The sequence below is a fragment of the Mastigoproctus giganteus genome, chromosome 10 (genome assembly GCF_048544385.1).
Source record: "Mastigoproctus giganteus isolate SK-2022 chromosome 10, ASM4854438v1, whole genome shotgun sequence".
Lineage (NCBI taxonomy): Eukaryota > Metazoa > Arthropoda > Arachnida > Uropygi > Thelyphonidae > Mastigoproctus > Mastigoproctus giganteus.
The window spans coordinates 203,698,314-203,726,023 of record NC_143584.1 but is presented as its reverse complement, the minus strand read 5'-3'; the positions used below and the strand labels follow the sequence as shown (position 1 = coordinate 203,726,023).

Sequence of the window (27,710 nt, the reverse complement as noted above, 5' to 3'; positions counted from 1 at the left end):
ACTGAACCCTGAGGAACTCCACTAATAACATTAGTCCACGTTGAGCAGTGTCCATTGATTACCACTCTCTGTCTTCTGCCACTCAACCATCCCTTTATCCATAGCAGCAATTTGCCTCGAATGCCACACTTCTCCAATTTGTGCAGCAGTCTTCCATGCGCAACAGTATCAAAAGCCTTTCTAAGATCCAAATATATAATATCAAAGTTATTCCCTGCATCCAGTTCTTTTGTGACTACATCATAGTATCCAATCAAATTGGTCAGACAAGACCTGCCCTTAACAAAACCATGCTGTGTCTGAGCTATAACTGAATTCTTGTCCAGATGATCCTGCAGTGCTTCTTTAACCAGTGCCTCCATTAATTTTCCTGGAACCGAAGTTAAACTAACAGGTCTATAATTACTTGTGTCAGCCTTTGATCCTCCTTTGTGAATTGGGGTTACATTTGCACATCTCCAGTCCATGGGTACCTCCCCTGAGTCCAAAGAAGCTCTCATAATTATGGCTAGGGGTTTGCTTACTTCCTTTGCTGCCTCCTTTAATATAACTGGATAGATCCCATCCACCCCGGGTGCCTCTTTTATGTTTATCCTCAACAATTTCTCCTCCACTTTCCTCTCAGTTATTAGAAAATCATCTAGCTCACTGCCAATGTTTACTTCACCTACGACATTCCCCTTCCTGAATAACTCCTCATGTGTGAATGTAGATGCAAAATACTCGTTTAGATTGTTAGCCACCTGAGCTGGATCCTCAACTGTTGAACCATCAACATCCAGTGGACCAATCTGATTCATCCCTTTCCTTCTTGAGTTTAAATAGGTAAAGAACTCTTTTCTGTTTTTCTTTGCATCCTTTGCCAAGGATTTCTCATAATCTGCCTTTGCCTGCCTAATCTCCTTTGTGACTTGGTTACAGACCAACTTATATCTATCATAGGCTTCCACGTCACCCATTAATTTGTATGTATCCATGCATTTTTCTTCTCTGCCATATGTCTCATTAGTTCATCTGACAACCATTTAGGCCTGAACCTTGAACAATATTTCTTGGTTGGTATGTAAAGCCTGGTAGCTTCCAAGATTAGTTCCTTGAATGCTTCCCATTTTGAATTTGCTGTTGGTAACATCATCAGTTGGTCCCACTGTATAGAATTTAAATACTGTCTCAGACCATCATAGTCGCCTTTACGAAAGCAAAAACCCTTCCCTTTACCTCTGATGGTAGTTACCTCCTTGAGTAAATCCCACTTCAGCACACTGTGATCACTGCCACCCAGTGGTTCATTTATCTGCAGATTCCTAATGCATGAAGAATCACTACTGATAATCAGATCAAGAGTATTACTCCCTCTAGTTGCCTCACGAACATGCTGATGTAGAAAACAATCATCCAATAAATCCACAAAAGCCTTGCTAGTGTGTGAGTGACCAACCCACAAATTCCAGTCAATATCTGGGAAATTAAAATCCCCCATTATAAGACTCTCTGATTTACTGGCCCATTCTATTTCCCTGTACAGTATCTTATTATACTCATCAGAGTCATTAGGCCTATAGCACACTCCTACTCTCAATTTTGATTTACCTATGCTTATGTCACACCAAACTGACTCAACACTGCACTGTCCAGCGATGTCAACTGGCTTCACTTCCTTGGATTTTATGTGTTTTTTAACTAATAGCATAACCCCTCCTCCCTTCCTATCCTGTCTATCCTTTCTGTAGACGTTGTACTCCCCAAATTCCAGTTCTGCATTCCTTATATCTGTGTGACACCACGTCTCTGATATCCCAACAATATCTGCCTTTGATGTTTTGAGTAATACCTCAAATTCATCAAATTTATTTACTAAACTCCTAGCATTAGTGTACACGCAAGTATACATGCACCTGTTTCTATTCTTAGCTACCCTAACACAACCCATGTGTTTACTTGTACCGCAATGACTTCCAGCAGTCTCTGAAATATCCTGCATCTTGTTTTTCAGGCTTCTGCTCATTCCAATAGAAGCAGTGCAAGAATCTCTTTCACCTCTGCCAGTGGCTACTGTTAATCCATTAGTCTTTGTCTCCCCCCAAGCTAGCAGTTTTCCGACCCACCTAACACTGCCTCGATAGCATCAGCAAATATTCTTGCACCCTTTCTATTTAAGTGTATCCCATCCCTGTAGAAGCAATCTCTCCTGTTTGAAAAACATTGTGATACACAAACATTGTTCAATCATCACAATCACTTATTGATAGATCTATCTATCTATCAATCAATTAAGAACTCAAATGCTGCTGTCTAATTCATTTATTAATAGGAAGCAGATAGCTTAGCTAATTTTAAAACCCATTTTGTCTTATCTCTCACAAAAAAGAATTTCCTTTACCTAAATTTATCTTCAATAATACTCAATTTCTAGATAGTAGCAAGTTCTCTATTAAAATAACCTTAATATGTAACCTTTCAGGCACAAATGTATTACAAATATTGCTCCTTTGTTCAAAAACATTGTTTTTCTATTGCTACTGGAGTTTATTCTGAGCAGCTATCAACTCTGAACAGATCTCTGTTAAAGAAATATAGAAAAGGAATTGATCCTAAAACCTTTAGCGGGATTACAAGAACATATACTGAAAATAATCCAATGCAAATCTGACTTTTCCATATAAGAGTAATGCTCAAACATCTGAAACAAACTTCCATTTATATGTAGAGAAGTCAAAATTTTATGGAGGGGGGATGCTGAATTTTTGTTGGTCTCATTTTAATGAATAGGATGGCTAGGTACTTCTTTCTAAAAGACTCAAATATAAAACTTCATGAAAATCCATCTGTTGGGAGTTAAGTTGTTACTTGAAAATGAACATACTGACCTATGCAAACATGACTAAAACAAGAGTGTAGTTTTTCAAAGCTTTATTACATATTTATTTTAATTGTTTTTTACCTCCACTTAAGGATTTTATTTGGTTTATTTTGAATTACTGAATTTAATATGCCATGATAGTATTGTTTGTTTGTTATTTGGTTTTTAGGAGCATTAGCAACTAAGGCCATATTGCTTCGGGGATATGCGGTGGTCATTCCCTGACCTTTTCGCATCCTCTGTATTTGGTGGTCACGGGCTTGAACCCCAGTCTAATCAAGAAGCGTGTGCTACTTACTGCCGCTCCTGCCCACCTGGCTACGGAGGCGCTGCCATGATGGTAATAACAAGGTCTACCTAAATTAGTGTAAGGATTTTATATTTCTATATTTTTATATTAGCATTAGTAGAGGCACATGATTCAAGAAAGCAAGCTTGTACAGCATCACCCCCCCCCCAAAAAAAAAAAAAACCTTCCCATTTCACTGATCCATTCATTCCAAATGTTTGTCTAGTTCTGCCTTGAATTTATTTAAGGCTATCAACTTCCACAACAACAACAGATGGAAGTTTGTTCCAGCAATCAACTACCCTCACATCTATTCTACAACTGTCTTTCCTCAGGGCATGAATCTATGCCTCCCTCAGGTTTGTAATCTGAGCAAGAGGAAGAATTCCATCAGCATTGAGCCTGCTCAATCCACTCAAGGCCTTATACACTTCAATCAGATCACCTCAGTCTAGTGCCTAGTCTCCAGATGCTGCAACTTGCTTAACTTAAGCCTTTCTTCATAAGACCCTTTGTTCCCTTTGTGCACCCTTTGTTCCCTTCACCAGTCTTGTTGCCTTTCTCTGTACTCGTTCTAGCAACTCTACATCCTTCCTAAAATGAGGCTTCCAGTTATGTTATGTTATTTTGGTTTTTTAGGAGCATTAGCAACTAAGGCCATATTGCTCCGGGATATGCGGTGGTCATTCCCTGACCTTTCCGCATCCTCCGTATTTGGTGGTGACGGGCTCGAACCCCGGTCTAATCAAGAAGCGTGTGCTACGCACTGCTGCTCCTTCCCACCTGGCTACGGAGGCGCCTGAGGCTTCCAGACCTGTACACAGTACTCAAGGTGTGGCCTGACCATTGCCTTATACAAGGGATAATCACCTCCTTATCCCTGCTCGCAAAATTCCTGTATATCATTGCCAAGACTCCGTGACCTACTATGGCAGCCTGTCTGCACTTCTCAGAAAACTTCATATCTGTCTGCACAATTACCCCCAGGTCTCTTTCATTCTCCACTACCCTGAGTGTAACACCACATAGTTAGTACATTTCTCTGGGGTTACCGCTACCCATATGCAGTACTTTCCATTTGTCAATGTTAAACTTCAGTTGCCACTTCTCCACCCATCTACCCAACGTTTCCAGATCCTGTTGCAGCAGCATACTGTCATTACTGTTATTAACAACCATGCCAACCTTTGTATCATCTGCAAACTTTGACATTAAGCTTGATATACCTTCATCAATATCATTGATAAATATACAAAACAACAATGGGTCCAACACTGAACCTTGGGGGACTACACTAATAACATTATTCCACGTAGAGCAGTACCCATTGATGTTATTCTCTGTCTTCTCCCACTCAACCATCCTTTTATCCATTGTAGCAACTTGCCCTTAATGCCATATTGCTCCAATTTGTACAGTACTCTTCCATGTACAACAGTATCAAAAGTTTCCTGAAATCCAAGTATATGATATCGAAATTATTTTTTGCATCCAGTTCCTTTGTGACCACATCATACTATCCAATCAAATTGGTCAGACAAGACTTCCCCTTATATAGATATAGCAATATTACTATAAATTTATAAATATTAATTTAAATTTTAAGTATAAAAAATAATTCCTGGCAAATGATCATCTTCAGATGTTATACATTGGTGCGTTCTTACAAAAATATTTTCTATAATTGAAGTTATTATTTCAGATGTTATAGCATTGATTTCAGACAGGTGTTATGGTGATATTGTCCTTTTAGTTTATTAAATGTGTGTTGTTTTAATGGTATATATTGTCTCCTTTATGAGCATGCGAGTGATGCACGTCTATTCAAAATAATAAAGAAAGAAAAATGCTGCAAACTTTTGGATTACTTGAGGGATATATGTTCTTCTTTCTTGCACAATAGCATGAAACCATGCTAATACAAACAATGCTTGAGAGCGAGTAATATTTTGTCCCTGTGATATAAACTGAGGTGTCCAATTATCATATGTTCTAAGAAGATTCTTTTTCACACTTGGAGGAGCCTAAAAAGAGAATGAAAGAAAGAATAAATATAACTTGCTAATAAATAAATTTTATTACAAAATATATATATGACAAGACACTATTTCACAATTTAAAGAAAATCAATAATTTGTTGTTTAAATTTTAGATCTTTTAGAAAGCTCAGTGGTGACCACCAAATAAAATAAAATATGCAAATATGCATAACTTTCTTTATGGATATAATTATCCAGTATTTATATTTTCAATACCAATGGGAAAGAGAAGAAAAACAATTTTTTTGGGGGGGGGAAGAGAGAGAGTTTACTTCAATAAGTATGCTTGTTTCTGTAGAATATATTTTCAGAAAACTCATAAATTCAAAGTAAAGAAGATGCTTATGTTTATTTTATCCCATCTTTCCAACACTAAAATTAAAGCAGTTTTGTATTAATATTTTTCTAAATAAAAAAGAACTCTTACCTTATCCATTATCAAAGTAATATTTAATGTTCTTTTCTAAACTATGGCACTTAAATAATTTCAGATGTCACAGAATAGAATTCTAAACTGACTTTATTAATGAGCTATTTATTGTAGTATACCCGACAGGAAAACCATGAAAAATTAGTGATTTAGTTAATGTAAATTGGATTGTATATGATAACACTTAGCCATAACTATCCAGTTAATGTAAAAAACCTTATTCTGATCAAAAGAAATTTAAAAATCTTTCTATATGCCTTACCTGATGACATAGTGGCTTGCTTTGTATGGAAAGGTGTGAATGCAAGTTCCAGTGACTGGGAGAATTTCTAATTTTCATGGTGGCTGTAGTTAGCAAATATTGTGGATTTTTCATCCCACAAGCATGTAATAGTCCATGAGCAAATAGTTATACATTATAGTTTGGTAGTGAAATAAATAATAAATAGATTTATATAATTTTTTACAAATCCTCCCATGTGCCAACCTTAGAATGGAAGCTGTGGTTTCACTGTTACTCTCAAAAGGGTTCTTTGCATTTGATTATACAGTTTACTAACATAATATGGTAAATGAGATATCTCAGCTGGTTAATGTGGAATGTCCCATTTTTTGTTAAACAGGGATGTATGAGGGATCTGGAAAGTAAGGTAGATAAGGTTATTATGCTGATTCATTTATTACAACAGGGATAAAAGAATGCACAAGAGCAGTGGCATAAAAATAATATATATTTTTATATAACTGCTGCCACAGTTTTGGCACTTCACACCAGAAGACAAGTGCTGGACAGTTTAGCAAAGTTGTTGTTTGTTGTTAGAGTGGGGTTTAATGGCACAAGGGCTACTATGGCAAAATTGTGCCTGTTACTTTGGTCTAGAAGTGACTGTGTATGTTATAGGAAATTGGTCTAAAAGTGACTGTGTATGTCATAGGAAATAGGTCTAAAAGTGACTGTAAACGTTGGTCATTTTCAGGTAAGTAAAAAGTTCTGAGAAATTGCTATCATCTCCAAGTATATGGGATAGTTGTAGAGGTTTGTGTAAATTAAGCTGTGATTTGAAACATGCAATTCTAACTGAATGGTAATGTGTACACTCAATTAGGATATCCTTAATGGTAAGTAGGGAGCTACAGTGCAAGCAAAGTGGAGGATCTTCTCCTAGCAGTAAAAAGAGGTGCATTAGATGTGTATGGCCAATTCGTGGTCTTGCATGCATGACCTCTTTGTGCCTGTTTAGTCTGAAACTGGATCTCTACAACTGTGGATTCTGTTTTATCTCAAGAAGTTTGTTTTCTCTCTGGGTATGCCACATTTCAGACCACATCTCAGTACATATCTGTCGTATGATTGGTTTGAAATCAGAGTAAGGAACTGGGATGGAATCAAAGCAAGTAGGGTGCTTTGCTGCTTCGTCTGCATGCTCATTTCCTGGAATTCCGACGTGGTTGGGTATCCAGCAGAATTTGACAGTCAGCTTCTTTTTATTGAGGTTACATAACTGTGATCTGATTTGTGTGAGAAGTGGATGGGAATGTAATTTATTCTGTAAGGCACTCACTGCACTTAAAGAGTCTGTATATATTACAACCTGGGTATTTAATAGGTCATTAAGGAGATTCAAAGCCATTTTTATTGCATAGAGTTCAGCAGTAAAAACACTGCATTCAATTATTGGTAACTGGACAGAGACGGTGGATGTAGGAAGGACCACTGAAGCTCCTACGGATATGTCAGTTTTTGAGCTTTCTGTATATACATGAAGACTGTGAGCATTGGTCAATGCATGAGCATCACGTAACTGTCTAAGATTTTGATTCGAGAGGGAGTAATTTCCCCAGTGAAGAAAGGAGTTATCATATAGAGGTATATATATTGCCCATGGTGCTTGTACTGCATCTGCAGCTTGAGATACATTTCCAAGATAGATGTTCCAGCATTGTATTAGCTCCTGTAGCTGGATGCCAGCAGGTTTGTTTTCATTGGGTTTATTTTATAGAAGTTTGCCCATTGAGGTTCAAAGAGATATGTCCAGATGGGGTGATAAGGGATGCTACGTAATTTGGCTGCATAGCTAAGAAACAATACTTTTCTCTTAAGATGTAGTGGAGGTTCATTGGCATCTATATACAGGCTTTGCACTGGGGATGTCTTAAAGGCTCCTAAAGCAATCCTGAGAGCACTATGCTGCACCGGATTGAGCCAAGCCAATGCTATCTTCCATGCAGAATCATAAACTGGGGCTCTATAGTCTAGACAAGATCTTATCATGATTTGATACAGGTGTAAAAGTGTGAAGCGATTGGTTCTGCATGCTGTAGAAGAGATAACTTTGAGGATATTCATATTTTTCATGCAGAGTTCGCAATTGTGTTATATGAGCCTGAAAGTTAAGTTTAGTGTCGAGTACTAGGCCCAAAAACCAGATATTTTTGCTAAGTGCTATTGGTTGAGTTCCTAAACTTAGCTCAGGATCTGGATGGAGCTAATATTTTTTTTTTTTACAGAAGTGAATAGCAGTTGTTTTTTTTTTGCAGAGAGGTGATAACCATTGTAGGATGCCCATGATTCTATTTTATTTATTGAGAGCTGCAATTGACACTCGATGGAGCCCATATTTTGTGAGTGGCAGGATACTGAAAGGTCTGCATATAGGTGTCAACATTAGCTCGAATATTATCTGTAGCATTGTTTAGCCTAACTGCAAAGAGTCGCACTAAGAACTGATCCTTGTGGGATCCCTTCTTCTTGGACAAATGTATGGGATAGTGAATTGCAGTAATGCACCTGAAAGGTTCTATTTTGGAGAAAGCTCTGAATGATTAGTGGTAGCTGACCCCGAAGTCCTATGGCATACAGATTTTGAAGAATGCCGTAGCGCCAGGTGGTATCAAAGGCATTTTTGATATCCAGGCAGACCATGAGAAGATGTTCTTTATGGATAAAAGCATTCCATATGTTGGATTCTGCCTTGATCATAAGGTCTAGAGTTGACCGATTTTTTCTAAAGCTGTACTGGTTCTTGTTTATTATCGAATGAGATTCTAGGTACCATACTAATTGAGCATAAATAATTTTTTCTAATGTCTTACCAAGGCAACTGCTAAGAGATATTGGCCAACAGTTTTGTGGATCTGATTGATCCTTTCCAGATTTAGGAAAGGCAAGGACTATTGAGTGGCGCCAAGAACGAGGATAGTAGCCTTCTGAGAATATCCGGTTAAAACAGATCAGTAATGAATTCAGAGCTCTTATTTAGATGTTTAAGCATCAAATAATTTATCCTATCAGGCCCTGGTGCACTATTAGTGATCTATTTAAGGAGCTCTCTAGTTCAAAAAGATTAAACGGCTGATTATTTGGAAGAGATGCTCTTGTATTGAAGTTCAACTTATATTTTTCTGCATTGGCTTTTACTTGTTTAAAGGCTGGCTCATATGCTGACGTGGCAGAGGTTTCAGAAAAGCATTCTGACAGGGCATTTGCGACTTCCACTAGAGAGAAGTCTTTACATTTCCAACTTATGATGGGTGTTGATTTTGGGAGGGATTTACCATTCAGTTTTTTGATTTTGTCCCAAATTTTTTTACTGTCTGTATTTTTAGTAATGGTGGAGTAAACCAGATCCGAGAGTCTTTTTTTGCCTTTTTCTGCACATAATGGGCCTTAGCTTTAAGTTTCTTGAAGTTAATCAAGTTGTTAGTTGTTGGGTACTTACCAGATTCCAAGCTTTATTCTGTTCTTTTTTGGCATTACAGCATGCATCATTCCACCAGATATTGGCATGTCTGTGAGGACCAACTCTGGTTTTCAGTATAGCACAGGTTGCAGCTGTTATTATTTGTGTAGTAATGTGGTCAGTAACATCATCTATAGGCTGGCTTTTAATGATTCGATCATCAAAGGAAGCTGCATCGGTGAATTTGTTCCAATCTGCTTTGGTGAATTTCCATTTTATGCAGCTGGCTATATGTGAGGTTCTATGCGTTTTCACTTTGCAAATAACTGGATATTGGTCACTATTCAGTGGGTTATTTGAAACTAACCACTGAATGACTGGGAACAGTTTTGGGGAACATATTGATAAATCAATAGCAGTAGACGTTCCGGTGGGAAAGTGGATATTAGTGTCAGCACCAGTGTTTAACAAGGTAAGATACTGGTTGTCAAGTACTTTTTTAATGATTTTTCCTCGTTTATCATCTGGGGAGATTCCCACATAGGGTGATGCCCATTGAAATCTCTAAGCAGAATGAAAGGAGATGGAAGCTGTTTTATAAGGTCCTCCAGTTCTTTCACAGTGAATTCTTTTTTTGGGGAAAGGTGTACAGAGACTACAGTTAACATAAAATTCAGAACAATACAATTTGTACATACTGCTACAGCCTCTGATATGGTCTGCAGAGGGATCTGTTTTGCAGGAACTTTGTTGTCAACAAGTATGGCTGCGCCTCCTCATGTTGAGTTAGTATTGTTTCTATCTTGCTGATAACACTTTAGTTTTTAATCACTGGAGTCACCTGTGGGGTTAGATTGGTTTCTTGCAGACAGAAGCTTATTGGACTGTACTGTTTGATTAGGTCATAAATATATAAAAAAATGTTGCTTTGTAGACCTCTACAGTTCCATTGCAAAATGTTTTGAATTATTTAGATTTAGCAGTTGTGTATGGTTCTGTCTGTTTTTTGTATTCAGCTTGTTTGAATCGATCTAGTTTCAACCTTTCTTTTTTTGAAAAGGTAGAGTGTCCAATGTCCATGTCATCTTCTGCATGTAAATCTAAGATAGGCTCATCCTGTGGGATATAAGCATCGGTATCCATATTTGCTGAGCATGGTTTGTCTTCAATGTTTGGGGCTAATGCTTTTAGTTTTACAGTTTCTCGCTGAGTATGAGAAGCAGTTGGTGGGACTGTTTGAGGAGTATTGCTAGCGCAAGTTATTTTCCGTTGTTCTGTAGGTGATTTCTGTGGGGATGATAACACTGATTGAGCCCAGTTGGCTATTGAAATGGATGGGGGGAGCACTGTGATTGCCGTTTGTGTTCCTATTGATTGGTATTTCTGGGTTGCTGCAGCATAAGTAACTTTTGGTGAGCATAACTTGCTTCCTAGTAAGTAACCTTTTGTTCGACTTTGTATTTTTGAATCTTTTTTCCTACCCTCCAGAGTTTGCATGCTTTTGGATATGCTGGAGATGTTGGCCTTTACAATTTGGGCATTGCGGCGTTTCTGCGGTGCAATCTGTTTGCGTGTGTGTTTTAGAGCCACAATTTGGGCAGACAGTGTCTCCTCGACATACTGTTTGCGAGTGTCCAAATTTTTGGCACTTGAAGCATCTGATTGGGTTGGGAATGTAAGGTTGCACGTGGCAATTCAGGTATCCAGCTTTGACACATGATGGTAAGGTTGGTGTGCCAAATGTCAGAATAATGTTTCTAGTGGGAACAAGTTCACCATCTTTTTCAATCATTATTCATTTTGCCTGGACGACTTTTTGCTCTTTTAGTTTTTCAACTAGCTTGTTTTCAGTGACATTCATTAGGCCCCACTCTGCGATTACTCCTTTCCAACTATTTAATATAGCATGAGGGGTGTCCTGTATAGGTATTCCGACAAAAGTTTATATTTTCAATAGGGCCCGAGAATGCTGATGCTCAGCTGTTTCAACTACCAGATCTCCAGATCGGAGTCTTTTCACCATTTTCGGTGAACCAGCCACACTTTCTAAACATTTCTGAATTAGAAATGGTGAAAGTGCACTCATAGGTTTAGTTGAAAGAGAATGGAGTATAAGGAATGTTGGAAATTCCTGCTGATTCTCATTTTTATGTCTCTTGGATTGTGATATGTCATGATAGAATTCATTCAAGTCAGGAGTTGAGCGTCTTTTAGCCCTAGAGGATAACTTCTCTCCCAGGTTACTGGCCCCGCCACGTGGAGGCAGGAGCGGTGCCACCAGTGACCAAGTGATAAGAGGTTAGTGTGTTATGTAGATTAGTTCTATATACAAAAAGGAGAAAGGTATCTTTCCTTTCTTTTGGAAAGCTTGCTTCTTTATTTAGAAGAGCAGAAAAGAAATAATTTTTGCAAATAAAGACTTGAAAATTCTCAGTAATCTGCTGATTCTAGAGAAGATGCTTTCTAATTCACTTTTAAACTCGCTTTGATTGCTCGCTTGGCACTAGGGGCCAGTTTAGCAAAGAGATCATGATTAAGTACCTGTGGCTAGACTACCACCACTTGTATGATATCTTCATTAGTTGCATATTTTCTAATGAATGCCATTTATATGGTCCAAAGGGGGGGGATGAATAATGCAAAGGATGTAACAAAACCTTCCAACCATGCTGCTTGATCTACATGTGTAGTGCAGCAGTGTCTTAAAACAAGAGTGCAAATCTTCACAACAGACCTGGTATCTTTCAACAAACAACATCCTACAACTTGTCCAGTGTGAGATGATGATAGACTGTGCTGACTGACCCTTCTCTCAAGATGATGTCCATAAATTTGCAATGTTTGTCTACATTTATATCACTGCCATCACATTTTCTGACATTATAAACATATAAATATACGTGGGGCTAGTCTGCTTGCTTTTACTGCACATACTGTTATTCCTCTACCATGTAGGGAAATGATGCTTTGTATTGTGCAAATCTATTTCCTGTTATAGCAATTTATACTTACTCTTTGGTAATGGGAAAGGTATAAATGATAGATTTATTTTTGGCAGGTGCACAAAAGGCCTGCTTCCTTGCATCATTTGGCCATTATACAAGTTATAAGGTCTACAAATTTATTTCTCATATTATTATTATTATCATATGATGTGAGCAATACATGAAGGAACCAGTTTTTTCCTGCTTCCTTTGTGTATCGTGGCTGTGAGATCCAACTGGATAGTGCGGCACCATCTTGATATCCAAGCCCAAGGTGGGAATCGAACCCACGACCTTTGGGTTGATAGGCAGGCACTTTACCCACCCGGCTAGCCCAGTCAGCTCGTATTTCTCATAAAGTACACAAGATAGAGGTAACACTCGCCTCACTTTTCAGCATAGTCTTCTAGAAGCTGCTTACATTTTTCACACCTGTTCTTCCAAGCTGTGAAGGATATGGCAAAGCTTTCTTTAGAGGTATGTTTGGCTCACTGGTAAAAGGCAGAAGCAGCTGCTTGTCAGCTAGGAAATCTTCTGCCATAAAGAGAGCATTTTTCATCATTAGGAACAACCAAAAGTTACTAGGTGCAAGATCAGGTGAGTATGGAGAATGTGGGATAATCTAAATGTTGTTTTCTTTAAAAACATCTTGCACATTTCCAGAATGATGGGGGTGAAGCATTGGTCTGATGGAAACAAATGCGATTCAGTCTGTGTGAACATTTTTCTAAGGAAATGGGAGGAACCTTTTATTCAGAACTTCTTCATATGGGTTTCCTGTCACTGTAGTGCCTTTGGGTACACAATGTGTAAGGACTATTCCATCAATATCCCAGAAAATAGCAACCATCATTTTCTCTACACTTGCAGCAACACAGAACTTTTTGGATGATGATGAATCAGTGTGTTTCTATTGGGCAAACTGACATTTCATTTCCGGACTGAAGAGTGGAATCCATGTCTCATCCACCTGACAATTGAGGAAAAGAAAGATCCATTCACTTCAGCATCTTGAGTGAGCACTGCTTCACACAAGTTGACATGACTGTCTCTCTGTTCCTGGGAAAACTGCCTTGGAACCCACTGAGCTGACAGCTTGCTCATTCTGAGATCTTCATGGAGTATGGTATGCATTGGTCCAACAGAAATAGCTGCAACTGTTGAAATTTCATCCACTGTTGATCTTCTGTCACAAAAAAACATTTCTTCAACCTGGCAGATGTTGGCCTCAGAATGAATGGTTCAACATGTTCATCCATATGCTTCATTCTAGCAGGACTCCTATTCTTCATGAAACTTATATACCCAATGGGGACTAAAAAACAACACTCTCCGTATCTTGTATTGTACCGTCTTTATCCCAGTTCTAACATATGCCTCCTGTATTTGGTTTCAAAGGGCTAGCCTTCTTACCATAAAATCTCAACTGGATACTATACAAAGGTCTTTTCTCTTGGCACTGCTTCAAACATGCCGTACAGTCTCCACACCAGCCCTACATGTTATTTATAAAGGTCTCTGCTATTATATTAGGAAAGGAATATCTATTACCCTCCTTAATATTGCTGTCGATCCAACTGCTGACCCAAAGAAAGAAAAAGAGAAATGCTGGAATCTTCTAACCAGCTGTTGGCAATCCAGGTGGTCCTTGTCTACTAAAGGTATTTAATAGATTTAATAATAGAGAGCTATTAAGTGCTCGATAATTCCTATATTCTATTATATTATGAAACAACAGGGATTACCTTTATTTTAGATATAGGAAGCTTCTTTTCCAACCAACTCTCCCCCGGTCCAATGCGCTAATAATTCTTTGGGAAGGCGATATCAATTTTACAAAACATGTGAGACATCTTCTCCACTGTCAGAACCGTAATGTTCAGACCCCTTGGTCTCAACTTTGAGCGCTCAAGACTTCTGTCTTCAAACACCATACCTCTGGCAGCAAGAAAACCATTACATGGATTGACATAAAATTAAATTTTGAAGATCTAAACCGCTTAATAAATATGGACCGATTATTTTCTTTGGTTCAGTAGTTTGACATTAGAGTTAAATTTAGGGGTCTAAAAAGTTTAATGCATATGGGGGGGGGGTAATGTAGATTATTCTCTACATTCCTTGTCAGACTAGAACTTTTCGGGGTATCATGTTCACAAGAATAGAGCAACTCACAATTAATCCGAAACTTTTGTCTTATGTTGTAGTGTTTGTTCTTCATGCATGCGTATAAGTGACCAATCATCGGACAATAGGAATGGTCTACGGATATTGATTGAAGTTTCATGTAGTTTCATTATATTAATGAATTTTGTTTCATTATATTATTATTTAATTTTATAATTTTAAAATTAAAATTAAAATGACATAAAATTAAAATTTAATTTTATGTCAATCCACATAATGGTTTCCTTGCTGCCAGAGGTATGGTGTTTGAAGACAGAAGTCTTGAGCTCTCAAGGTTGAGACCGAGGGGTCTGAACACTACGGTTCTGACAGTGGGGAAGATGTCTCACATGTTTTGTAAAATTGATATCGCCTTCCCAAAGAATTATTAGCGCATTGGACCAGGAGAGTTGGTTGGAAAAGAAGCTTCCTATATCTAAAATAAAGGTAATCCCTGTTGTTTCATAATACTAAAGGTATTGTAACCAAGTCGTTTATACCTGACATCTCATTTACCTCTTCCAACACTGTACAGAAATGGTTCTTCTCCAGTCTCTACACATCATACTTAATAACAGGTAATGGATCATTGAATGCAAAGCTCTTACAGTTTAATCTGACCACTACAGATTCTTGCTTATGCGGGGGCATCGAGGACTGGCAACACATAATTTACTCCTGCCCAATTTACCAAGACCTTCGGCAACAGATCTCAACCACATCTCATCACTTTGCTCCTGGAAATGAACACGATTTAATTACAAATAAGGAAACTCTTGAAATCTTCCAAGAATTTGCAAAAGAAATTTTTAACAGATGGCGCCAGCTAACCGGCTTCCCTACTATCAGGATATCTGCCTTATAACTGAATTGTGATTTCACCTACCATCATTGACTGTATATGTTTTTCCTCCCTTCCTGGCATCAGTTCCACTGAGTCTTCTGTCATGTGTCACCCTGGCCAAGTCTACCTGAAATTTTATTATGAAACAAGGGGAACCAGACTTTAACTACTGATTTCTCTAACAATGCGACTACTGCTGGTTGCCACCCCATCACAGAGCTACATGACCACTGCTCAATTCATTATTCTTGGCGGTTTTTATTTATTTATTTATTTTATTTTATTATTATTATTTTTACTTTACTTTATTTTTATTTTATTTTAGTTTTATTTTATTTATTTTTTTATTATTATTTTTATTTTTATATATATATTTTTTATTTTTATTTTATTTTTTTTTATCTGCTGGTACCACCGGGTTGGGCTCCCAGTGGTACGGGATTTGCTGGCATCTGCTGGAATGGAATTTTCCTACAGTGGATGCAGGATTCTTACCTTGTCACTTTCGTTTGACAGTACGCATATTGTTGTGGCCTGCCTCTTCGTGATGAGGATGGGTACTAGGGAGCAGCCATCCTGGTGATTGCTGCTCTCTAGTAGCTAAGTGGCTAGATACAACAAAACAAGACACACACTTCGCAGACATAGCACCATACTTGTATCTAGCCATTTCACTGAGCTCTGTACTCATCATAGTGTACCATGGCAGAGTTGAACTAACATTTAGGTGCCACCATAAATAAGACATAACACATGTCCATGCATACCCAGCTATGAAAATTTTTCACATCTATAAGGCCTACAGGACACACATCTGACATTTCCTGATGGATTTAAATTGGGCTTTTCCTGGTGAGATACAAAAATCAGATAATGATATGTTCTTGATGACTGAAGGACACCGTTTTAAGTATTTTAAACATAGTGTACTGTTTAAGGTGCTGAAATCAATGTGACATATTGCAATATGCTGCCATCTTCTAAAAACATTCAGAGCTAATTGGTAGTTAGACTAAAAGCAGTCCCATGGGCATAGTTCAATTATTTTGTGAGAAATAAATTTGGAAATCTCATAACTTGAATGTACCTTGTAATACTATACTAATATTTTCTGGATGTGCCTGTGTAATTGCAAAATTAAAAGGGATGTGACCTTTGTAATTGTAAAAATAAGTTTCTATGCTCTAGTTTCCATCTGCAAAATTTTTTTTTCTAGACATGAGAATTTTATTCTAAGAAACCCAGAATCCAAAAATTCTTACTTCAGCATATCTACAACACAGATAACTGTCTCTGTAAGTATCTGTCCTGACACTTGATGGTAATTTTTATATCCATTACATTTTTACAATGTAAACAAAGCATATGCATAGTCAGCAAAAGTTAAAATAAAAAAAAATCCAAAAACAATGTGCAGTAAGTAGAGAAATTAAGCTTACAGTTTTTAAAAATTTATCAAATTGTTCCATTTTAACATTAAAAATTAAAATGATAAAATTATAATGCTATACAAAGTAGTAGTGTTATGCAATAATCAAGACAAATTACAAGTAAGATGTGGAGTTTCACTGAGAATTTCTCAAAAATATAACATAAGTTAAGACAAGACAATAAAAGATAAATAAAGTGATATAAATTCAACAGCATTATTTACTTACTTCATAAGTAATTTTCAAACACATTTCCAAAAGAACAGGAGAGAATTTAGGATGCACTTCTGATGTAAGCCACAAGCAAAAGTTGGAACTCACTTCAAGGGATCTTAATTCCTAACATGCAAAATGTGAATTTATTTATAATGGTTCTTCTGAAGGATAATTATAACGCTGAGGAATGCATTATTGCAATTTGAAAGAGATAAAGAAAAAGTAACAAAGATGTATGAATGATTAAAATAAAAATATAATGTATAGCTCTATATTTAATGAATTTTATTAGTAATAGCTGAATTAATTAATGTGGTTATAATAAGGATGGCTACTTTGATTTATTTGTGGTTCATGTTTTCCTTGTAACATGTCAATAAGAATTTGATAAGATATACAGTAAAGAAGTGCAAAGCAAATCCAACTTTTCATAAACCGAAGTTAAATCACAATAGATATCTGTTTTAATTAAAAGCTGTACACAGTATCAGCTAAATAAAAAGGAAAAAAAAAAAAAAAAAAAAAACCCGTTCACTTCATTTGTATATCCACTCTATATAATCTGTCTAACTTTTCTTTAAATGTATTCAAAATACCTATTTCCACAACAACAAATGGAAGAAGTATGTTTCAACAACCTATTACTCTCTCTGGCTGAAAGCAAATTTTTGCACATTTATTCTGCAACCATCCTTTTCCAATATAAATTTAAGTCCCTTTATATGTGTCATCTTAGAAGGAGTAAAGATTGTTATTGTTAGGTTTTAAGTGCATCATATTGTTGGATTGTGTATTGTGTCTGTACTAGTATAGTTCAGAGGATAATTTGCACATAGTTCAGTTGAAAAGCACAGAATAACTTACAGTGAAAACCCTATTCCCTCCACCTGAGAACAGCTAACTAGAGTGTCAATTGAAGAAGCCTTAAAATTTTTTTAGTCAATGACAGGAGTCAAACCTAAACCTCTCGATGTGAGTGACAAGTGATGAACACTATACTGTCATGGAGGACAAAAAAAAAAAAAAAATAAGAATACCATCAACACCTAAGTTTACTCAATCCATTTAAAGTATTAAACATTTCAACCAGGTCTCCTTGCAGTTGCCATGTGCTACAATTTGCAAAAATGAAATCTTTCTTGATAAGAGCATTCCTTTTCTGCTTAACTAATCTTGTTGCTCTTCTTTTCACCCATTCCAAGACAGCCACATCTTTCCTAAAACAAGGCTTTGGGACATGTTTGCATTACTCAAGATGTTGTGTAACTCTAGCCTCATACAAAGGAATAATTACTTACCTTATTTCTGTTGACAAAATTAAAGTAATTAAAACATAAGTAAGAACTAAAGATGGTAATGATCACCGTGTACTGACTGGGATTTACTTAAAGATGTAACTACCATCAAGAGTAAAGGGAAGGGTTTTTGTTTTTGTAAAGGTGACTACAGTGGTCTCAGACAGTTTTTAAATTCTATACTGTGGGATCAACTGATGATGTTAAAAACAGTGAATTCTAAATGGGAAGCCTTCAAGGAAATAATCTTCAAAGCTACTAGGTTTTTCATAACAAATAAGAAATACTGTTCAAGGTTTGACCTAAAAGTCTGTAATCAAGTCACAAAGGAGGTTAGGGAAGCGAAGGAACAGAAAAACAACAAAGACTTCTTTACTTATGTAAACTCTAGAAGGAAGGGGATGAATCAGATTAGTCCACTTGATGTTGGTGGTTCGACTGTTGACAGTCCTGCTCAGATAGCAAACAAACTGAATGAGTATTTTGCATCTACATTCACACATGAGGAATTCTGAATGGAAGGGGAGGACAAGTTTACTAAACTCTAACAGGGAGCTAAATGATTTTGTAATAAAGGAGAGCAAAGTGGAGAAGAAATTGTTGAAGTTAAACATAAAAAAGGCACCTGGGACAGAAGGAATCTATCCAGGTATATTGAAGGAGGCAGCAAGGGAAGTAAGCAAACCTTTATCCATAATTATGAGAGCAACTTTAGATTCAGGGAAGGTCCCCATGGACTGGAGATGTGCAAATGTATCCCCAATTCACAAAGGGGGTTCAAAGGGTGACACAAATAATTATAGACCTGTTAGTTTAACTTCTGTTCCGGGTCAAATAATGGAGTCTGGTTAAACAAGTGATGCAGGATCACCTAGACAAGACTGCAGTAATAGTTCAGACACAGCATGGGTTTGTTAAGTGGAAGTCTTGTCTGACAAATTTGATTGGATACTATGATGTAGTCAGAAAGGAACCGGATAATGCAAAAAATAATTTTGATATCATATACTTGGATTTCAGGAAAGCTTTTGATACTGTTGCATACGGAAGACTGCTGTACAAATTGGAGCTGTATGGCATTAAGGAAAGATTGCTGCAATGGATAAAGGGATGGTTGAGTGGGAGATGGCAGAGAGTGGTAATAAATGGACACTGCTCTACATGGACTAATATTATTAGTGGAGTACCCCCAGGTTCGGTGCTGGGCCCATTGTTATTTTGTGTATTTATCAATGATACTGATGAAGGTATATCAGGATTAATGTCCAAGTTTGCAGATGATACAAAGGTTGGTAGGGTTGTTAATGACAGTAAAGACAGTATGCTACTGCAACAGGATCTAGAAAAGTTAGGCAGATGGGCTGAGAAGTGGCAACTGAAGTTTATCATATTGCTTTATCATTTTTTGTATTTTTATGATTTTATTTTATTTTGAAATACTATTTTGATATTCTCCCTACACCAAACCATCACATGCCAGACTTTATGACAGGGACATTATCCTATTGAAATAACTTTTAATATCCAATTTATAACATTTTATGCCATATAATTGCAGTAATATAGAAACAATAGCATTACCGAAGACATTACACTGTCACTCCTTCTGCAAGAATTGGGGGGGGGAAAAATCATATTGCAAAAAAAAAAAAAAAAAGCTTGCAACTTACCAGGCATAACTACATAACCATAATTTTTGTAATAATTTGCTGGATTTATTTTGCAGTAATTAGTGTTTCTTTTTTGTATAATAGTCTTGGAGACATAACCACATTTGTTTTTATAGTAATATCAGTTGTCAGTTAGATAATAATTTCAGATGTTATTATAGTGGTCAGTGTGTCAAAAGGTTGCTAATCCATAAGTACTTTTGATTGTTTCTCTTGTGTTAAATGTTATGTATTGCATACATAAGATTTTTAATTTGATTTAGAAAATTTAAAATTAAGTAATGACTGTTCTGACAAGTACTGGTATTTTTATCTTAGGCTTAAAATATTCTTAAAGAAAGTTTACTAGTCTTATTAATTAAAAAAATAGCTAATTCTCAAGAGAATAATCAAATCTAACTGAGATTATCTTTTCAATGCACAATGAGGAAGTGGAAAAGAAGCCATATCCATGAAATATCTGTACATATATGATCAATTCTTTCCTTTTGTATAATCACAAGAAGAAACACTGATTACACCAAAAGTAATTAGTGTTTCTTCTTCCAAGTGCTTTCTTTTCAAGTTTATTCTGAAGCACTCTGTCTGGAACATTTATCATAAAAGTTAATGCATAGTAACTGGTTCTATAGCATCATACATGGAGAAATTGGCCTCTGGAGGAGTATAAAAGGATGCTCTGGAAGGTGTACCACAAACTCAGAGAACATTTTGAAATGAACTACATTGTCCCATATGCGAAGCATGGTGGTTTTGGTAGCAGCAGGTGTGTATATTTGATGATTTGTGCTTTTTTTTTTTTGCAATATGATTCCCCCCCCCAAATTCTTGCAGAAGGAGTGACAGTGTAATGTCTTCGGTAATGCTATTGTTTCTATATTATTGCAATTATATGGCACAAAATGTTATAAAGTGTATATTAAAAGTTATTTCATTCGATAATGTCCCTGTCATAAAGTCTGGCATGTGATGGTTTGGTGTAGGGAGAATAATATTACACTAATGGACAGGCCCACTCAGAGTAACCAATTTAGATGAATTGTAAAAACATGAGAGTTTATACACAGCAGCTACTATCAACTGCCCAATTAAAACCTCTTTTGTCGAAGGAAAGGAGATAGATTTCCATTAATGTGTGTCATAAATTAGTAGAAAGCATTCCACGAAGGCTATATGGACACATGTAAAGGGTGCTCTATACCATATTATAATTTGATTGTAACCTATTGTTGTCTTGTCTCTTACTTCCCAATATGTTTAGTAATAACAGTGCCTGATAATGGCTAAAAACTTTATTAATGATTTTTGAAAATAACAGTGTATATCCAACAATGTGCAATTTCAAAATGAATCAATAAAGAAAAATGTACAAAGATAATTTAAAAGCCAGATAACCAGGCAAACAAATATAAATAAGTGGAAGTTTACTATAATTTTCATTTATGATATAAAACATTCATTAAATGGAGAATTTACTTTTCAGTTTTTGTAAAGTATGTTGTAATTTTCAAAAGAAGAATATAGTAGAACCAGTGAATACGGTAACTAAATTAATTTAATAAGGTAAAGAAGCTTTCAGGGTAATGAACCCCTTCCTCAGCAAGTAAACATAACATAAAACGTTAGGGATGGAATAAACTAAATAAGCACTGCGTGCTCAGATTGCTGGGAAAGCATGCACTTGAACGTGAGAGTGTTCAATCACTTACTATGTCAGATCAGGTGATTGTTGCTGGTACCCGGCATATTTATGGGATGACTGCCAACATTTGTTATGCTTTAACACTACAGACTACAAAATTGGGTGTAGCCTTGGAAGCGAACAAGACCCTTTCTTTTCTGGATGTCTTAGTGAGACGGGTGGGCCCTCGTTTGGAAACCTCGGTTTACCAGAAACCGATGTGCTGCGGGCAATTCACGAACTACAGATCAGCGCATGCCCCTTGTCACTCGAATAGCAATGCACGTAATCTACTCTCTTGAGCTTGGAGTCTTTCCAGCTCAGAAGAAGCCAGGCACACAGAGGTTTCTAGGATAAAAGCTGACCTCACCAATTGTGGCTACCCAACCTGTGTGTTGGACAAGTGCTCACTACAAGCACAAGAACTTGCAACTCGCCTGAGGCTCTCGCCCACTCATGACAGTGAAACGGTATCTATTGCTTATATCCCATATTACCCAGGTGTCTCAGACCAGATTTCTAGGATCTTATGCGAGTACCACATGAAGTGCTTACAACTTCCTGGTAGAAGTTTGCGATCTCTAGAATTCGAATTTTACACTCGAATTACTCTCGAATGTTTTTATTCTCGATTATCAAGAGTAGAAACTCTCGATTTGTTGTGCTTTAACTCTTGATTATCAAGAGTAAAAACACCCATCGCCCCTCTCTTATGCAGTGGTATTGTATACCGGATCACTTGCCATGATTGTGGCAACTGCTATGTGGAGCTCCAGACAACTCCAGGACCACCTCGTGGAACATGATGGGTCCATCCACCTGGGTGACTCTGTGCACTCTACAATCGCAGAGCATTTCTGGTCAACTCAACATGACCTCAATCCCAGCCGTGACAGCGAGGTGATCGACCAATCTCGGCACTACTATCACCACCTATGGTTGGAGTCCCTAAACATATCTAGCTGTCACAAAGTTTTAAATCGCAGCAGAGGTACAAGACTACACCCAATATTGGAGTCCGTAGTGTTAAAGCATGACAAATGGTGGCAGTCATCCCATATAAACGCCGGGTACCAGCAACAATCACCTGATCTGACAAAGTAAGTGATTGAACACTCTCGTGTTCATGTGCACACTCTCCCAGTAATCTGAGCATGCACTGCTTATTTAGTTTATTCCATTTCTAACGTTTTATGCTATGTTTACTTGCTGAGGAAGGGGTTCACTACCCCGAAAGCTTCTTTACGTGATTAAAAGTAATTTAGTAATAGTATTTTGTGGTTCTACTGTATTTGTCTTTTGCAAACTATGGAAATCAGTACCACAGGCCCATTCTCTTGTAATTTTCAGTTTCGTTGCTGATGGAAAATACTTTATACCCAAATAATTCCAGACCATTATTTAAATCACTACTGAATACACCATGAATTGTCAAACTAATAGAGCAAACTTTTCTGTGAAAGGATCTAGACTTCCCAAACACTTCCAAGTTCATTTCACAAATATATGTGGTCTCAGTTCTAATCTCAGTTATTGGTTGATTCAACCACTTCTCATCTCAGTTGCCCAAATTATTTGCTATATGATTCCTTTCGCCTTGAAGGTGGTACTTGTGCATATGTCCATTCCGATATTCCCTATTAGAGAATTGGTAATTTGGAATCTCCTCTTTTCGATCTTCTCTGGATTAAAATCTCTCTACCTCATTCTGTCAAATTCATCTGTTGTCTCTAATATTCTCCCACCTCCACTAATCACTTGGAGCTCTTTGACTTCTTCTCTTTGCCACTTGACTTTCTCAGTCCAACTTTCCTAACAGTGAGATAATTTTCATTGGTGATTTTAACGTTCAAAACTCCAACTAGCGCTTCCGTTCTCTAGTCACACAGACCCAGCTGGTTGAGATGTTTGTTATTTGGTTTTTTGGAGCATTAGCAACTGAGGCCATATTGCTCCGGGAATATGCGGTGGTCATTCCCTGACCTTTCCGCATCCTTCGTATTTGGTGGTGACGGGCTCGAACCCCGGTCTAATCAAGAAGAGTGTGCTACGCACTGCTACTCCTTCCCACCAGGCTACAGAGGCACCTAGGTTGAGATGTTGAGGCTTTTGCAATTACTAATGACCTTGCACAGATTATTCATTTACCTACAAGAATACCTGACAATCTTAACATACTGCCAACACGCTTGATCTTTTTCTCACAAACAACCCTTCTAAGTACACTGTTGAAGTGAGTGGTCCTTTAGGCACCTCAGATCAGAACTTGGTGATTGTCTCTTCTCCAATGGAACTTTTATCTCATAGCTATTCCCAACCTCGTGTTGTTTGGTATTACAAGAATGTAAAATGGGATGACCTGCGAGATTTCTTTTCTTCTTTTCCTTGGTCGGATTACTGTTTCAAAACTTCTGATGTCAATGTGTGCTCAGATCGTATCAGTGAAATTATTCTTGTAGGAATGGAATCCTTTATTCCACACTCCACGTTAAAATCTCATCCTCTGTCTTAACCTTTGTTTTCCATAAATGTGCTAAGGCTTCAATTATTTTTCATCTGTAATGCTTATTAAAAAAAGTAGCATTTCATTTGTAATGCTATTAATGATATTTTTAGTGATTTTTAGGGCTTTTAACTTTATATTTTATTGCATTTTATTCTCTTTATACACTATTTATTTATTTTATTTTAATATACAGTCAGTACGCATATATTTTTAAAATTTTATTATAATAAAGGAATATTATAAATATGAGTCAGTTTTTTTAATAGCATTACAGATGAATTATAGAGTTCCTGACTCCAGAGGCCTCTTCAATGAATGTGCTAAGGCTGTTTGAGAGAAGAATGTTGCATATCGTAATTGGCTTGTTTCCGATTCTTCAGTTTCATTTTCTGCTTACACCAATGCTCGCAACAATTGTAAAGCAGTTATTAATCAGTTCAAACTAGATTTTGAACAGGCTAAAAGTAGAAAACTTGCTTCTTGCCCTAATGGTAGCCGAGCATTCTGGTCTCTTGCCAAAGCTATTGGCTGCAACTTTTGCCCATCTCTGCTCCCACTTCTGTCTAAACAAGATGGTTCTGTTGTCACTTCAGCCAAGGATAAAGCTGACCTGCTAGCATCCCATTTTTCTTCAAATCATGTATTAATGATCTTGGTAAAACACCTCCCAACATTCCCAACACACTCCATTCAATGCCTCCTGTGGTCTTCCATCAAAAGGATATCAGAAGGATTTTGATGAATTTTGATGCTCAGAAAGCTCCGAGTCCTGATGGTATTTCTCCACTTGTTCTCAAAACCTGTGCTCCTGAACTTACTCCTGTTCTTTGCCGCTTTTTTCACTTTCTTATTCCAAAGGTTTTCACTTTTTTCACTTTCTTATTCCAAATTTGCTCATATCCAGCCAGTTCCTAAAGAGGGTGACAAATCCCTCCCATCCAATTATCGTCCCATTGCAATTACTTCTACTCTTTCTAAAGTAATGGAGAAGTCAATTAACCGCCAACTCTTAAACTACCCAGAAACTTTTGTCTGATCAACGATCACCGGTATAGATTCCATCAGTGTCGATCCACTGGCAATATTCTGGCTTATGTTACCCATTTATGGAAAAATTCAATTGAAAAGTTCAGTGAAACATAAGCAGTTGCTCTTGACATCTCAAAGGCTTTCGATCGTATTTGGCATAAAGGTCTTCTAAACAAGCTTCCATCTTATGGTTTGCCAACTGTTTTTTGTAATTGGTTATTCAGATTTCTCTCTTACCGTTCACTGAAGGTGATTATAGATAGTTGTCCGTCTTCTAACTTCTCCACTAATGCTGGTATCCCCCAAGGGTCAGTTCTTTCCTCCATTCTTTTCCTCTTGTATATTAATTACCTTCTTCTATTGACTGCAAATCCTATCCATAGTTTTGCTGATGATAGCACATTGCATTCTGCTTTCCAGTTTGAGAAACCGTGCCCTGCTCAATCAGTTTAAACTTCTTGAATATCCTCTACCAATTCCTTAAATGCCGATCTCCAGGTAATTCTCCAGTGGGGCAAAGACAACTTAGTTGATTTCAATCCTTCTAAAACTCAGTCCTGTCTTATATCTCGCAAAAAAGATTCTTCTGCTCCTATGCTTATCTTTGGTGAGACCCCGATTTCTATGCAAGATGATATATCTCTTTTGGGGATTACCCTAACTTCTATCTCCCTTGGCACAAGCACATTACAAATATTGCTTCCTCTGCATCTAAAAAACTTGGTTTTCTCTTTTGGTTTTAGTGCTACTTTTCTTCCAAACAGCTGTTCACTCTGTACAAATCTCAAATCCGCCCTATCATGGAATATTGTTCCCACATCTGGGGCGGTGCCCCCAAAACCTCTCTCAAGCTTCTAGATCCCATTCAGAAGAGGGCAGTTTGGTTAATTAATGACTCATCTCTAACAGAGTCTCTCCAACCCCTGTCTCATAGACGTACTGTTCTGCTGCATGCCTTTTCCACAGATACTTCCATAGGCACTGTTCTTCTGAATTGGCTTCTATAATTCCTGCTCTCTCTTTCAAAACAGTCTGAACACATGCCGCCACCTGCCAACATCCATTTACTGTCCAACTTCAAACTCACAGAACCAATTTTTCATCTTCCTCGTTTATTCATTCAACTGCCGTTTTCTGGAACTTTCCTTTATTTCCTGAAAATTACAGTCTACAAAAGTTCAAGTCTAATGTCAACAAATATCTTCCTTCATCTTCTCCACCTCCAACCCAAGCACGGTACAAAGTACTATAGGTTCTAATACTTCTCGTGTTTGGGATTTTCATAAAAAAAAAAGAAGAAAAATCACTGCTACTAGACTTAAAACATGTCATTATTAGTAATTAAAGTTAATTTCTAATAATCACATTTAAATATAATAAAATTAATATATAAATAAAATAATAATAATAATAATAATAAATAAATAATAAATTAATTAAAGTTAAAGATTGAATAATACTTATTTTACATTTAAATGCATAAACTAGAATAGTAATTTTTTATTTTTTTGTTTAGTTACCTTAACCAAATTAGGCAACCAGTGTGTGACTAGATGCAAGTTTTTGAGACACAACCATAATCCCTCTTGTGCAGAAGTTTTAAGTCTCTCTAGTGCTGTTTCCATTTGTCCTTGGCCCATGGAAACCTAAATTATTGCATAAAATTTGCTTTATAAGTTACAGCAACTGTGAAAATAAATAACAAAATAAATTTCTTTTTTTTAGGAAAATCAAATAAAAAAGTTAATATTTTTTTTCAGTTAATTTACTGAAGTTCCATTTGAACTACAAACACAGTTTTTATTGCATTGTTCATGAAACCATAACTGTAGTATATTATCCTGCTCACAAACATTTATAAACAACTGCAAACTGCAACATATTTTCTGAAGGATAAGTTACAGAAGATTTGACTAAAGTATTATACCAATATATATAAAGATGGAAATAAATCTATCAAAAAAATTACAGAGAAATTCACTCCTTGGTTATTGTTTTTGTTGGTTTTCAGGCACATCAGTGACTTAGATCATACTGCACCACTCATTAGTGTACTAGGTAATATCAAGGCAAGCATCTTAGAAAATAAGGTTAGAAGTATTGTTGAATGTAACTTAGGAAAGAATACTCAGGTTTGAGGCCTAACAGGGGTTTCCAGAATATCTACACTAAGAGAAATTACAGAAAACTCATGGGAACCATAATAATGATATAAGCATGTAAAAAGAATGGGAGAAAGGTGATTAACTAAATGGATATTCAAAGCAAAAGTAACTAATTCTCATAAGTATCTGCATTATCAGCATAAATGAGAATGTTAGATCTACTGGCAAGAACTAAAACAAGTCGTGCCATGAAGAGAACAGCATTTTGGATTTTGCTACCTTACAATGGATCTCCATCTCCTAGAGAAATCATGCTTGAGAATTATGGTTCTGTAATGCGGAATAGCTTATAGACGTCAGAGAAGGTCGCTCGAATACTGAAGCCATTTCCAAGGTGCACCAGGGCAGGTATCCAAATACAGGTGACACCCCCCCTCCCTTAACGCTGATAATTCGTTCCGGAAAAACAGAGCACTAAGTGAATCC

At 36.9% G+C, this 27,710-nt stretch overlaps 1 protein-coding gene across 1 annotated transcript in view; it reads right to left on the bottom strand.

Moving 5' to 3' along the window:
- btv (dynein cytoplasmic heavy chain beethoven) overlaps positions 1-27,710 on the bottom strand; it is a 696,240-nt gene that overhangs the window by 31,704 nt on the left and 636,826 nt on the right. The window contains exons 63-65 of the mRNA XM_090384033.1: positions 26,640-26,765; positions 16,951-17,061; positions 5,018-5,173 (exon numbers count right to left, since the gene is read on the bottom strand). Coding sequence (XP_090240159.1) covers positions 5,018-5,173; positions 16,951-17,061; positions 26,640-26,765 — 393 coding nt within the window. The remainder of the gene's footprint in view (positions 1-5,017; positions 5,174-16,950; positions 17,062-26,639; positions 26,766-27,710) is intronic.